Source organism: Castor canadensis, chromosome 9 (assembly GCF_047511655.1).
Source record: "Castor canadensis chromosome 9, mCasCan1.hap1v2, whole genome shotgun sequence".
NCBI classification, from domain to species: domain Eukaryota; kingdom Metazoa; phylum Chordata; class Mammalia; order Rodentia; family Castoridae; genus Castor; species Castor canadensis.
The window spans coordinates 30,799,511-30,814,751 of NC_133394.1; the positions used below are offsets into that span (position 1 = coordinate 30,799,511).

The 15,241-nt window shown below is 32.0% G+C and overlaps 1 protein-coding gene across 3 annotated transcripts in view; it reads right to left on the bottom strand.

Annotated features, from left to right (window-relative positions):
- The window catches only part of Stpg2 (sperm tail PG-rich repeat containing 2), a 574,528-nt gene that overhangs the window by 234,105 nt on the left and 325,182 nt on the right, over positions 1–15,241 (bottom strand). For 2 of the 3 annotated variants that reach the window (XM_074041065.1, XR_012435514.1), the window contains one exon: positions 12,750–12,865. The exons of the other annotated variant lie outside the window; for it this stretch is intronic. In XM_074041065.1, the coding sequence (XP_073897166.1) occupies positions 12,750–12,865 (116 nt within the window). Of the gene's footprint in view, positions 1–12,749; positions 12,866–15,241 lie in introns of those variants that run through there. 3 annotated transcript variants of the gene reach the window in all.

The following is a 15,241-nucleotide window of genomic DNA, read 5'->3' on the forward strand; positions in this document are numbered from 1 at the left end:
GAACCAAGCCTTGTATGCACATATAAATAATAAAATAAAATAATAAATAAATAAATAAATAATAAAAGTTGTCTGAGGTCTAGATATGGTTGAGGCTTGTCAACATGACCTTGGATGGTATGGCTTAGCCATTTTATTAGCAAAACTCTAATGTAAATACCTTAAGTTGTTTTGGGGTTTGCTTTTTTGTTTTTCCTTTAGGACTGATCATTTGCTCATCTCCTGCTGGAGATTAGAATCCTGAACACTACCCTTCTAAGAGCGCATTGAAAGAAAGTGGTTTTCCAAGTTGTAGTGACTATTCATTTACTCCTCTCCATTTTAAATTTTGATAAAATTAAATTCATTGGTTATAAATAATACTTTTATCTCCTTAGTAATTTTTAGTTCATAATTTTAAATCATTTAAATTAACTAAGGCTCTTATCTACCATTAGATAAAATATATCAGAGTTGCAAATATATTGCAATTAGTGTTATAAATTGATATTTACTTTCTTCTCTTAACTTTACATCTTATATGACTAATTTTTCAAATGTAATTTTCATTTTTTCTCAAATTAGACACTTAATATTTTAATATGTTCTCTAATTTAAGCACAGAATGAAGAGAATAAGTGAAAGCATATACATTGAATTTTATCCTTCTCAGCCTCTTTTTTTTTTCTGTTTGTGGAATGAGAGAGATTTGAAGATGAGTCTGTTTCATAAAGAAATAGCAGTTCTAAAGTCTGGATTAAAAAACAATCTTTTGAATATATTTTAATTTGTATGTAACATAAAAAGAACAGAATTTGTTAGTGTACTAGACACTAGTGGCTCACACTTGTAATCCTAGCTAATAGAGAGGCTGAGATCAGGAGGATTGTGGCTCCAGACAAGCCAAGACAAAAAGTTTGTTAGACTCCATCTCGGAGTCTAACGGGGAAAAAAAAGGTGATGGTGCTCACCCATCACCTATGTCCATCACTATGTCCATCTCAACTATGTACAGGAAGCTTAAAATAAGCAGATCAGGGTCCAAGTAGGCATGGGCAAAAAGCAAGACCCTATTTCAAAAATAACCAGAGCAAAAAGGAATGAGGCATAGCTCAAGCAGTAGAGTGCCTGCCTAGCAAGTGCAGAGCCCTGAGTTCAAACCCTAATACCATTGCTCCCCTTCAAAAAAAAGAAAGAGAATTTGATATGTGCTCTAAACTTACTTTTACTAAATTGCCCCCTTTGAAGTGCCTAGTTAGTCCTTTCTATGCTGTAGCTACTCAATAAAACATAATCAGACAGTATGTTAAAGAATAAAATTAGATAATGTTCCAATATTCTTCACAAATTTCATAACCTAAAATCAACCTTCATATGAGTTATAGCTCTGTCTTACTTTCCATCAAGAAACTATTAAAGATAATAAATTCTTTGATATATATGCATTTATAGTAAACATAATCAAGAAATTATTTAAGCTAGCAATTTAGTACTCCTGGGTTTAACCTGTCAGGTTTATTCAAATATTAGGCTATCATCTTAGAAAATACTTGTTTAAGACTAAAATAATAAAAAATTTTAATAAATTCCTAAAAATTTGCTTAGCTAAACTGTGATAATTAAGAATTCTGAATATCTGCTTTCCTGTCTACTACTTGTGGACAGGAAATGTCATTTAGTACACCATATAAAATAAAAAGGAACTGTAAATATTTATCAAAAATCTTAAATATAAATTCCGTTAGGGCAAGTATACACTAAAGAAAATAGAATGAATGTATAAACACAAAATACTAGATTACTAATAAAACAATTGAGAGTTTCTTAAAAATGACTATGATACCAAGGTTTATGATAAGATAATGTCTTACTTATGTCAAATAGGCATCAGATTACTTCAAAAAGTACAGGCCACATATGTCTGTGATCTTCCAGCAGTCAAAAGAAATATTGAATATGCAGATATTAAGGCAGTAAGAATCTCAGAGAACAGTGAAGAAAATAACAATTTACTATCACAGGATGAACCAGCACCAAATTTAGTAATTCAACAAATAATTTTTACTTATTTATTATACCAGGAAATCTGACTTAAAGTCTTTCCTTTGCTCTACACAGACACCAAAAATAAATATACACATGATTTTTAGGGATTGATAAAAATAAAATAAAATAAAACATCAATCAGCAACTTATCTATTTTATGCTATAGGAATAAACAATAATCTTAGAGCCTAGCTGCCTGACCCTTCAACACTGAGCACTATTCTGCATTCACAGAAGGGGGTTAAGTAACTCAAGCAGTGGCATGAGTTTTCTAATGATAATTTTACTTTTCTAGTCAACATTCTGGCCACACACACACACACACACAAATCATACAAAATTGAGAGAAAAGCGTCTACAGTTTTAAAATAAATGCCATGAAATTTTTCATTACCACAAAAAGCTACATCTCTATCTCCCTTCTCATCAAGATACTGATAAACATAATAAATACTTTGATATATGCCCATTTATAATAAACATGATAAATATGTTGACCAAATATAAAACTGTTGTATGTACCAGAAGAAGTACGTTTAGGAGATTTGCTTCTCTCTCTTTTCTTCTGTATCAAGTGGAAATATTTATTATTAAAGGGGAAAATGTTACAAGCATTGATTACCTTTATGATAATTGGTATAATATATGCACAAGCAATGAATAACTTTCAAATAAAGAAGTAGATTGACATTTTATAGGCATATTAAACTGCATTTGCTGGAAAGTTTAGAAAGAATTTTTCTCTTTTCAAAGAAAAAATGTTAAGGAAATTCAATAGTAATATGAAGTGCAATAGATTACGTGATAGCATAATTTTAACTGTAGAAATGTTTGTAACACTACTATTAATTAATACTAAGCAAAATAAACTTTAAGAACTATGTTTATACTTTAACCAATTAAATTTCATGTACATACAAATCTCTCAAAAGGAAAACTTACTTGAGAATTCTTAAATTTTCATAAAAATAAGTTCAAAACAGATTTTGATTGTCAACTTTGTCACCTTAAAATTTCACAAGGAGAGAAAACTCCCAAATTTTGTGTAACTCCTCTCTGTAATTTTACATTGCATAAGATCACATCCAAGGAGAAATTTTAATTTTTCTTTTATATAACTAAAAATAATTTCTCTAAAATCATCATTAATATTTTAGACTTTAAGAGCTTGAAAACTAATTTTACACTTAACAATGTTTAACTCAATACAGCAGTTAGTAAAGCAATCTCACCTTATCTAGACCAGCACTTTTTAAATGTAACTTCCAATAATTAGGAATACAAAATAGCACCATAGTTTTACAAAGTGAATATTATCCTCACCTTTTCTACCAGTAAATTGGAATAATTGATTTTTTTGCATTTTACTGACAACATATACTCAAAATGAACTGTATTTCCGACTCATGATAATTAGGTTTAAGATATTATATCCGAGTCAATTATCAAGAAATTAATGTTCTCCAATACACAAAATGGGCTATCTTACAAGATAGCAAGAACAACTGACATAGGAATTGGCTGGTTGGCTTACTCCAGTCTTCAAAACAAAATTTTGTTGTTTTAAAAAGTCAGGACTTTCCTAAATAGAACTTGGATTAGTCTTGACAAATCTAAGACTTTTTAGACTTTAAAAACCAAAGGCCATTCCTGATGTGCAATGATTACACAACTGGTTGGAAGTTCTATTTCAAGGCCCAATATTCTTAACCAGTGTTAAGGAAATGAGTCATCTAATACCTTCCATACCATATCTGGTAAGCAGAGAGCTCTCTCTAAAGGAAGAGTTAGTTTAAGTGCCCATGCTTGTTGAAACAACCCTAGTTGACATAGGTTGCATCTGTTTCTATTTGTGGCTGTTGGTTTTTATGATCTCATTAGCATCTCTTTCTTCTAACTTGCCCTAGAATTAAGAAAGAAAGGTATAAAGAAGGAGAAAGAAATATCAAACTTGACCAAAATTTGAGTTTCAGAGAAACTGTGAGTGAAAGGATATACTCTTTTGAAAACATAGCCCCTATTCTTGAAGAATAGGATTATTGAAAGTGGACACTAACAGGTCAATTTCATTGTGCCAGGAATAACTAGTGAACACCAGTGACAGAATCGGTGAAGATGAAACATTATCGCACCTACTGCCAATAACCAGTCAGAATGTGATTAGTTCAGTAAAGGCAAAACAAAAGAAGGAGCACACCAGACCTTGAGGGCCATCATGTTTGGAACAGAGCATCAGGAGAGAGGACCAGAGTGTGTGTGTTTCAATATTTCTCAGCAAATTACTTTTTGACTATCAGAAACCAAAATCAGGATACTCCTTTCTGTCTTTTTTGGAGAAGAAAATAGTGGGTACTTTAATGATTTTACTGTTGAGAATTCATAGCAAAGGCTATCTTCCTTACTGCACTCATTATTAGTGACCACCCTCTTACAATGATTTTAATCCACGTCCCTCAATTTATAAGAAATTGTGTCCTGGTAAACCACATATTATATTTTAGGGGAATATGAAAGTAGAAGCATGAGTTATTGCAAAAGACAGATAAAAATCTGATAATTGCTTACAAAATACTCTCTCTATGGTTACAAACATAACTCTTTACCAAGAAGTTGAAGCTGAAATGGTACTTTGCACAAATAATAAAACTTGGAGAAAAGTTACAGAGTAGAAAAACACAATTTTCATTTGAGCAAGTTTTTTTGGTTTTTCCTTATTTGATCAAAGTGATTTTACTTCTTGGGCAAAAATACTTTTTGGTAATAAAAACAGTGATGGCTCAGATAACAATTTTTAGCACATCAAAATGCAAAACAGGGTAAATATGTGCTTACTCTATTCCATACACTATATTAAAGTAAAAATATGTTAAAGAGATATGAAACTAAGTATCTCTGTACTCTCTCTATTTTGGGTATCGTTATGTAAAATCATCACCTAATGCCACTGCAAGGGCAGTGCACAGTGACTCACATCTGTAATGTCAGCTACTCAGGAGGTAGAGATTGGGAGGATTTTAGTTCAAGGTCAGCCCACACAAAAAGTTAGTGAGATCTCCATCTCAAAAATAAAAAAAGCTGGGTGTGGTGGAACACATACATCCCAGCAACATGGGGGCATAAATAAGAGGATTGCTATTCAGGCTACATTGGGCAAAAAAAATTAAGATCCTACCTGAAAAATAATTAAAACAAAAAGGGCTGAGGATGTGACTCAAGTGGCTCAATACTTGCCTAGAGAGTTCAAACCCAAGTATTAAAAAAAAAAAAAAAGATTCAAAGATTCAGAAAGAAAGGAAGAAAGGAAGGGGAGAAGGAAGGAAAGAAGGAAGGAAGGAAGGAAAAAGAAAAATTATTTCACTTATCTTTTTGACCACAGGACTCCAGTGGTATAAAATAACGTGTAACTTTCTCACTTTTAAAGATATGTCAGGTAACTGCATTATATCTTAAATCAAAAACACATATATGAGCAACCAGAGGTTTTTACTGATAACAATTAGCACCACCAAGCTTTATTATTTTTCTTAACAGCATTGCTTCATTAGTAGCTAGAGGTAGTCTTTTGGTAAAAAGCAATGATTCTGAAACATCTTTTTTGTAGGAAGGAATAGTGACAGTTCTCTTTGAGAGTGCTATGAAAATAAGCTCAGAAAAATACATGAGTATAAAAATTTTGTATCCTTGAAAGTGTTTGTGTATTCCATGAAAATTTTCTATAATTTCCAATCACCCTGTCATCTAACTTGAAACCTACCCTCCTTAAGGTACAAAACTCCATCTCTATCCTAACGACAAGAACTTTCGGTGGGCTGGTGCAGTAGCTCAAGGGGTGGAGCACCTACCTAACAAGTATGAGGCCCTGAGTTCAAATCCCAGAGCCAGCAAAATAATTTACATGGTGGTAAATTACATGGTAAGCCTGGAATTCTCTCTTTTTTTTGGTGGTACTGGGACTTGAACTCAGGGCCTACACCTTGAGACACTACTCCAGCCCTTTTTTGTGATGGGTTTTCTCTTCTAGATAGGGTTTCACGAACTATTTCCCTGGGCTGGCTTTGAACCAGGATCCTCCTGAACTCTGCCTCCTGAGTAGCTAGGATTGTAGGCATGAGCCATAGATGGCCTGCTCCTGGAATTCTCTCAATACAAGACAAAGCAGGTTGTACCTCAGGCAAAATCCCAAGGTCTAATATTGTAGGTTGAAAAAAAGATTTTTCTAGGACAGAATTTAACAAATCTCCCAAAATTTAGTAACCTAGGAAGTTTAAGGAAATTTCAAGACCTCTGTGAGCAGAATGAAGGAGAAGAATTAAAGTAAGACTAGTCCATAGAGAGTCAAAGACCTTCTTTTTAGAATGGCAAATGACAGGTAGCTTTTAAGCATTCACTGTAGGGTATTAAGTAATATGTTATGACCTTTACAATTGAAGTGCAAAACCGATTTTTAAAAGCAAAAGTTGAAATCACATTTAAAGGATATAAAACGCATTCCCACAAACTTTAAAACTTAAGGTGTAAAACTTGATTTTTAAAGCAGAAGTTTAAGTCACATTTAAAAATAAGTATATAATAAGCCAAAAATTTCTACACAGATTGTATCAACATTTGGCAATGAACTTAAAGGTGTTTACCTTCAACAAATATCAAAATGATTCATGTTATATCATGTTTTATCATTTTTTATTAGCAATTTATGAAGAAAAATAGCTTAAAATACTAAAAATTAAAATTTGAGTTTGAATTGATTTATAACATTATCATTCTACTCAGATATCCTCAATGTCTTTTTATAATTCTTCACAAAAATTTTCAATGTCTACCTATAGATCAAAGGAAAATTTTTAAATATTTTTTTAACATACTTTGTGACCTAACACTAATACGTGACTAGAAAAATCCCATCCATTTTACATTTTAGAATTAACTGGCAATAAAAACTGACCAAGGATATTCTAATCTCTGTGCCTCTCTGAATTTGCATATATTATTTCTTTTGCCAAGAATAACTTTCTTGGCTTGTGTGAAGAGAAAGCTCCCATTACCCTTTCATACTGTATATAAAATAGGCTAGGAAATTTTCTTGACTCACTTTAATTCAGTTAAGGATTTCTTACCACATACATTTTAGTACTTTTCACCTGTTCCCTATATAGTAATTATTTTATTATAATTAAAATGGCTACATATTTTCCTTAGCAGACTGCTAAATATTTGAGAACAAGGATTTTTCATTTTTGGATTCTTACAGTCTAGACCAAACTGAGTCCATATTTATAAGCATGAAATGAATAAATATACTCACAAGGTAAAAGTCATCTTAATAATAACCATAGCTGAGGATGCAACTCAGCTATAGAATGCTATTGCAGCATGTATGAGACCCTGGGTTCAAGAAAAGAAAGAAGAATGGAAAGGGAAGGAGGGGAAGAGGGAAAAGAGGTAAGGGTGGTAGGGGAAAGTGGGGAGGAGAGAAAAAGGAAAGAGGAAAGGAAAGGAAAGGAGAAAGGAAGAAAGGAAGGCAAAAGAAAATTATGGGACTGGCTTATTTTATTTAACATGATGATCCACAGTTCCATCCATTTTTCCAGCAAATGACATAAATTCATTCTTCTCTATGGCTGAGTAAAATCCCATTGTTATACATACCATATTTTCTTTCTCCATTCATCCATTGATGAGCACCTAGGCTGATTCCACAATTTGGCCATTATAAATAATGCCAAGGTAAGCATGGCTATTCAGGCATCTCTATAGTGAGCTGACTTGAATTCTTTCATGTACACTCAGAAATGACATGCCTGGATCATATGGAACTTATAGCTTTAATTTTCTGAGAAACCTCCATGTTGATTTCCCTAGTTTACATTTCCACCAGCAGTGAATAAAAGTACTTTCTCTGCATCCTCAGTAATCTGTTTTCTTTCAATTGTGAAAGTTAGGAGGAAACAAAAACCTATAAACAAAAACAACGTCATGGAAATAGAGGGAGCACTGCTAGGGAGGTTTAGAGAGGTTTAAGGGAAAGGGAAAAGAGGGAAGGGATGAGAGCACAATGAGGGGTAAATATGATCGAAGTAATTACATACATAGAAATGCCATAAGCAAACCACTTACACTGTACAACTAATATATACCAACAAAAATAATAAAAATTCAAAAAACAAAATGAAGTAACAATAATGCTTGTTAGGTAAGGTAGCACACACCCATTATCCCAGAACTTGTGGGACTAAGGCATTATTGAAAGTTCAAGGTCAACATAGGTTTCATAGTGACACCCTACCTCAAAAATTAAAATGCTACTAGTATGATGACTGTGACTTCAACTACAATTGCTACTACTACTATTATGATGAATGATAATAAAAATAAAAACCACAATTTGTGGATCAAACTATGTATCAAATACTACAGTAAATACTTCTCAGTACTTTTGGTACTATATTTGTAGTAGTTTTTATCCTTGCATCTGATCTAATTAAATGATTAAAGTGAGAAATATAGTTTTTTCTCTTAATTGAACAAATCTTTTTCCCTAGAAATGTATATTTAAATTTTCATTTTCCATCCTTCAACAATGAAGCTCTATCATGTAATTTTATACAAATGTATAATGTGTTAAGTATATATTTTGAAGGTGCTCTGATAAGAACTGATGATGGAGACATATACACACATATATATATATATATATATATATATATCAGGTAACATAGACTTTAAATCTAGAACCAGATGGATATACTGCTGAATTCTATCAGACCTTAGAGAACCAATGCTCCTCAAACTATAAAACAGAAAGCAAAAAAATACTTTCAAATTCATTTTATGTAACCTGTTTTACCCTAATACAAACCCAGATAAGGGCCCACACAAGAAAGAAAGTTATAAACAAATTTCTTTCAGAAACATAAATGCAAAAATCTTCAATATTTGCAAACCAAATTCAATAACACATTAAAAAGATCATGTACCAACTGGGCACCAATGACTCACACTTGTAATCAAAACCTAACCTAAAAGCAAAAAGAACTGGAGATGCGACTCAGGTCATACAGCACTTTCCAAACAAGTACCACCAATAAAAATTAAATATAGAGCTACCACATATTCAGCAACCCAACTACTGGGTATACATCCAAAGGAAGTAAAATCAGCACTACAAAGACATATCTGCACTTTCATGTTTATTACTGCACTGTACACAATAGCCAAAATATAAAATCAACTGAGGTGTTCCATAATGAATGAAAGGATAAAGAATATGTGGATAACACGATACAATATTACTCATCCACAAAATAAAATGAAATCTGGTTATTTAAAGCAACACAGATGGAGTTAGAGACCATTATTTTAAGTGAAATAATCCAGTACAAAATATAGTTAGAAAGGAGGAATAAGTTCTACCATTCTCTACAGCACATTTGAGAGACTACAGTTTATAATAATTTATTACATATTTTAATAAGAACTAAAAGAGTTTTGAGATTCTGGAAACAAAAGAATATGAAGGTTTAAGGAAATGGAAAAGTTAATTACTCTGATTTGGTCATTATACATTAGACATATGTATCAAATTATTACATTGCACCCCCTAAAATGCAATACTATATTAATAAAAAATGCATAATTTTTCAGAAATTAAATAAGAATTACAAGTCACTTTTGAAATTATCCCTGATTGAGATTTCCCTCCAAAATTAAAAATTGTATTTAAGAAAGAAACATTGAATTTCAATTAATTTCAGCAAAATGTATTGTTATATAGAGAAATACACTTAAATTTTTCTGAAATATTTAAATGAAAATTGTATAAAGTTAAATTCATTGAAGTTTCTTCTAATTTCTTTATATTCCTACAGATAATTGACTATTTTAAATTTCAAAAAATTAATCTGAAGCCTGTCTAAACCTTAAAAATACATGTTTTCGGTGAGAGGACTTATCCCAAAAGATAGTGTGAATGAATAAGTAAAACTGAAAACTAAATATGGCATACATATTCTTCACATAGAACTAAGTAATGAGTAAATTTCTAGGTAAAATTATTTCTAGGTAAAAATGAGTGATTTAATAAAAGAAAGTACTAAAATTATTCATTTTATTAATTCATTCAATAAGCATTTATTGGGCTGAGGATGTAGCTCAGTTGGTAGAACATTTGCCTCCACATGAACAAGGCCCTGGGTTCAATCCCCATTTCCACAAAAAGTACTATAAAAATGAAAGTCAACTTTTATTGATACACTGCTATGTGCCAGGTTCTGTGGTTGAAACTTGAAATTAAATTAAATCTTTGTTCTTATGGAACTCAGAATATATTGAGAGTAGAAGTTTACTTGAAGTCATAGGTGAACTTTTATAAATTATAAACATTTTTAAACTGCATATAGGGGGGAGAAATGACACAAACAATGTATGCACATATAAATAAAATAAAAATAAAAAAATAAAAAATAAAACTGCATATAAAGTTTTTGGTTATAAGGATATATGCATTTTCTTCCTAGCTTTTATCAGATCTTCAAAAAGATCAATAATGATAAGCTAAAAAATATCAATAACTAGAAGGAACAAAGAAAAGAAATGAGCCAGCTAATAATTGAAACAAATGGGCAATGTAAAGCTATGTCACAATAGCAATTCTGATCTTCCACCACTTCCCAAAAAAAGGGAGAATATTTATGAGAAAATTCACAGAAGAATGACAGACATTGCAAGTGTAGTTTGGAAGTTTAAGAGATCACTAGTTATTTTTAAATATTATTGTAAAGACCTCCAATGTTGGATAATTTGTGATTCACTGTGGACATGAGATACTAAAAACATAAATGTAACAATCTGGATAGCAGAGGTCACACACATTTAAGTACTTTTCAAATAGAACCCAACTGCAGCTCTAAATCAATATCAAATTTCTAGAATTAACTTTTTCTGTAAAATAAATGTATATTGTTTCAGACAAACATATTTTCAAAAGGGTCACCTTTTATTAAAATCAAGGGAAATTTCAAATTAAAATGTGTAAAAGTAAGTAATAAGTAAGGGGGGCCTAGTAATTTTCAGCTTTAAAGTAACTTCTTTTAAAGAACAAAAATTATGAATGAACATTATTTGTTCAAAAAATTTTCAATTACAAAAGGAAACAAATGGTGTTTAGAACACAAAAAAATTATAAAGTAAATCTCATTTAAAAAGTTTGGAAATTTCCAGCATTATTGTAACAAACATCATCATTAAATTCATAAATGTTTACTTCTAACATGGAAAATATTTTACTTAATAAGTGACTGAGGTAAAGGATAAATATATTATATTAGACTTATAAAGACTAATGAGTATATTTCTTATGAAGAATGCATAACAAGATGAAAAAGAATACCGTCATATTTGTTGGCATTTATTATTTGTAAATATCATTAAAATAAGTTTTTTAAATGTTAGAAAAGTTTTCTGTCTGATTCATTATAATTCAATATAAGCAGAATGCAAGTATATAAGATACCTAATTTATAATGACTAGTAACCTTTTGGATGAATACTTGCTTCAAGATCCTACCTCAAGGTGCCCATGGGTTGGAAGTAAACAATTCAGAAACTGTGCCCAATTCTGACCACCCCCATCCAGCCCCTGCCACTTGCAGAACTTGCCTTCTCCCCAGCCAGGTCATAAAGCCTTGTAAACATCCTCTCCCGAAACACTAGTAACACGAACGGACGCTCCCTTTCTCAAATTAAACCATGAAATTGAGCATTAGTGGTCATCATTTGGAGAAAATAATATCCAACAATTAAAATATCAATTTTTATCATTTATTGTCTTTATTTTTCTACTATTTTCTGGTATCATTTTGTAAACCTAACTTTTACAGAATATTAAATAATCATTTAGCTTATGAAATTTTAAATAAGTTGAAAACATTTAATAAAAATAGTTTCATCATTAGCATCAAAAAGAACATTGATCTTGTTTTGCACTCAGAACGAACTCTTAAATTAATTTCTATAAACCACTGCAAAAGATTGATTTTCAATAGTAGTAAGGGAGGAATGAGGACCTATTTCATCCAGCTCTCAAAAGAAGAATAAAGATATATTACAAACATAATTTCTACTGCCCTTCAGGTTTATAGAGACCTCCTTCTTATAGTTGGAAGGTCCACAGCTTAACAGACCTTTATTTATTGTGAATCTAAACTATAAGACCCACGTTGATTAAAATAAAAAAATCAAAATTCATTCTCCCATCCAAGTACTGACCAGGCCCGACCCTGCTTAGCTTCCGAGATCAGACGAGATCGGACGCGTTCAGGGTGGTACTGGCCGTAGACGCAAAATTCATTTCTATTGTTTCTACGGGGCTTCTTTCTGAGCCCTTTAATAACTTTAGCATTTCAATAAATAATAAATCTCCCTGCATGTATATAAACAAGGAAAATTTTTAAATTTTCAGGAATGCAAATACATTTATATATATATATATATATATATATATATATACATGCTAAAGAAGGCATTTACAGAATGAGTGGCCTGTTAGAGCTAAGTAATTTTTAATAATTTTTGTAAATTTTAAAAAATTTCTTCCATAAGTAAAAGATTTTAATTTGTTGGTAATATGAGTAAAACATCCAGGAAGAACTTAGAATAGTATTTTCAGAACTTTCTGGAAATCATCCTATTCTGACGTCATTGTTAGGAGAGAATCATCACTGACAAACCTCGTATCTTGCTGGACCAGGAGAAACATCTTTGGAAACTTCAAAACGCTTCGAAGTTCTAACAAATGAGGTTATGGGGCAAGATTTCCTTAAAACGGGATTGTATTCTCCAGGCCCTAAGAGAAAAGAAATGTGAAAACCACACACTGAAAGCTGCTGAATACAGGGGAAGGGGAAGGAACAGTAATAAAAGGGGTTAGACTGATTAAGTACAGTTTATCCACTGGTAAAATATCACCGTGAAACCCCTTTGAACAATGAACATGCACTTAAACGATGAAGGACAGGAATGTAAAACAGGTCCTGTTAGGGGGAAGGTATTAGGGGAAGGATAAATGGAGAGGGTAAAGGATGGTGAATATGGTCAATGTACTTTATGTACTTGTATGAAGATAGAATGTTGAAACCTATCAAAATTATTTTAGTGGGGGGAGAGGGATGAGGGCAAATGATGGTGAGGATGAAACTAACCAAGGTACATTGCAAGCATATATGGAAAATCACAATGAAATCCCTTGTACAATTAATATATACTGATAAAAATGTTTTTAAAAAAGAAATATAAAAATCAAAATTACAATATATTTTACAATTATTGGTTTCAGTCATATGAATATTATTCTTAAGTCTGTGCTCTTAAGATGTAAAATTAGCAACAATCTTTGGGCCTATTTTCTCATAGTCTTAAATTTGTTCAGTTTATGGCTTTGAAGTATATGCATAAAATAATGATTTTTTTGATCATTCAATGTAGTACAGCAGTAACTTACAAAAAAGAGAAAACAGTACTTCCTCAAAATACATATACATCATGAAAAAGACACTTAACTCCTTTGCTTCCCAAATATTCATTCACATTCAGTAAGGAAGTAGTGCTTAAGCTTTATTTGGAACCATGAATAGGATTTATAAAAAGCAGAAAGGTGATGTAACACATTCTGAGCACTAAACGTTATAGAAGTTAAGACACAAAGATGGAACATAAATGGAACAATTTGCTGTAGTAAACAGACTGTTTGAATGGAATATGGTCTAATCCTAGATAAGTATCTTGGACTTAAACCAATGGGTTTCAGATTGTATACTACAAATCCCTCAAATTCTTTGCAAGTAACCAAAGGATATCTTGCAGATAGCCCAAGTAAAAGGGGTTTGAATTACTTTCATCCAGAACAGCTGCAGTGTTAATGTTTTATTAATTTGCATCCTATAATAAGATTTAATCACAATCTTAGTGAAAAACAACAACAACAAAAAAAAAACTTCTCAGAATCACTTCCATAAACAGTGAATAGCTCTTAAAAGTTTTAGTTTAGGTCCCGGCCTGATGACCTCAGCTAATCACAGACACACAGGAGGCAGAGGTAGAATTGGTGTCTGAGGCTGGCCCAAGCAAAAGCATAAGACCCTAAATGCGAAACACTAAAAGCAAAAAGGACTGGAGATGGCTCAAGTAAGTGAATGCTTGCCAAGCCAGTACAAGGTCCTGAGTTCAAACCTCAGTACCACTCAAAAAGAAAGAGTTTCATATTGCTTCATATTAAAGGAGATTCATGAAGAAAGAGGTACTTTGTGTAGTAAAATCTGCCAGTATTTTATAGGATGAGAAGACTTGAAGGTGCTCATTTTTAGGAGCCATAACAAGGTGTTTATGAACATTGGTAAGGAAATGGAACAATTCAACATTTTATAAGATGCAATGGACATGTAGTAATGAATAGTGAGGAAAAAGATAAAGTTGAATAGTGGATATGAAAATAGTAGTAGTGTTACAAAAATAAGGAAACATGGAAAGAAGATACTGTTGAAGAGCAACATGAATTTGGTTTTGAACCAGTTATGGTTGAAATGATGGCTTGAGAATTGGTATTGAATTTATAGCATCAGCTGAATGGAAAATGTGATATATTTTATGCATATCAATAAAGGAATTCCAGTTCTTGTACTACAGAGAATGGAAATTGGAAGTCAAACACCCTTTGTATTCCAAAATAGGGTCTCAAAACATTTTGCAAATTTCATTTAAATCGTTAGGAGGCTTGGAGCTATCAGTTAATCTATCTTCCAATTCACTGTTTAATATAGCACTGAATAAATGATGTAAGTTGTCAACAGATGAGTGATCAGCCAATAGCCCTGCTAGTAATTGATTTATTTTTCTTCAATAAAGTTGTATAAACCAAAAAAAAGAAAAAAAAAAGATGGCAGCATACCCAAGCAGAAGACAATTGGAGGTCAAAAAGCTTGTTTGGAAGGGAAAAAAATGCAGTTAATCACTTAGGGACAAAGGTTGAAGTTTTTCTATGTGAAAGAATATGGAAAGGAGAAACTAGCTGGGGGTCTTACTAAAGCAGTAGAGCACCACCTCCCAGCAAGTGTGAGGCCCTAAGTTCAAACACTAGTTATGCCCAGAGAGAGTCAGAGAGAGAAATTGAGAGAGAGAGAGAGAAAGTGAGAGACAGAGAGAGGGAGAGAGAGAGAGAGAGAGAGAG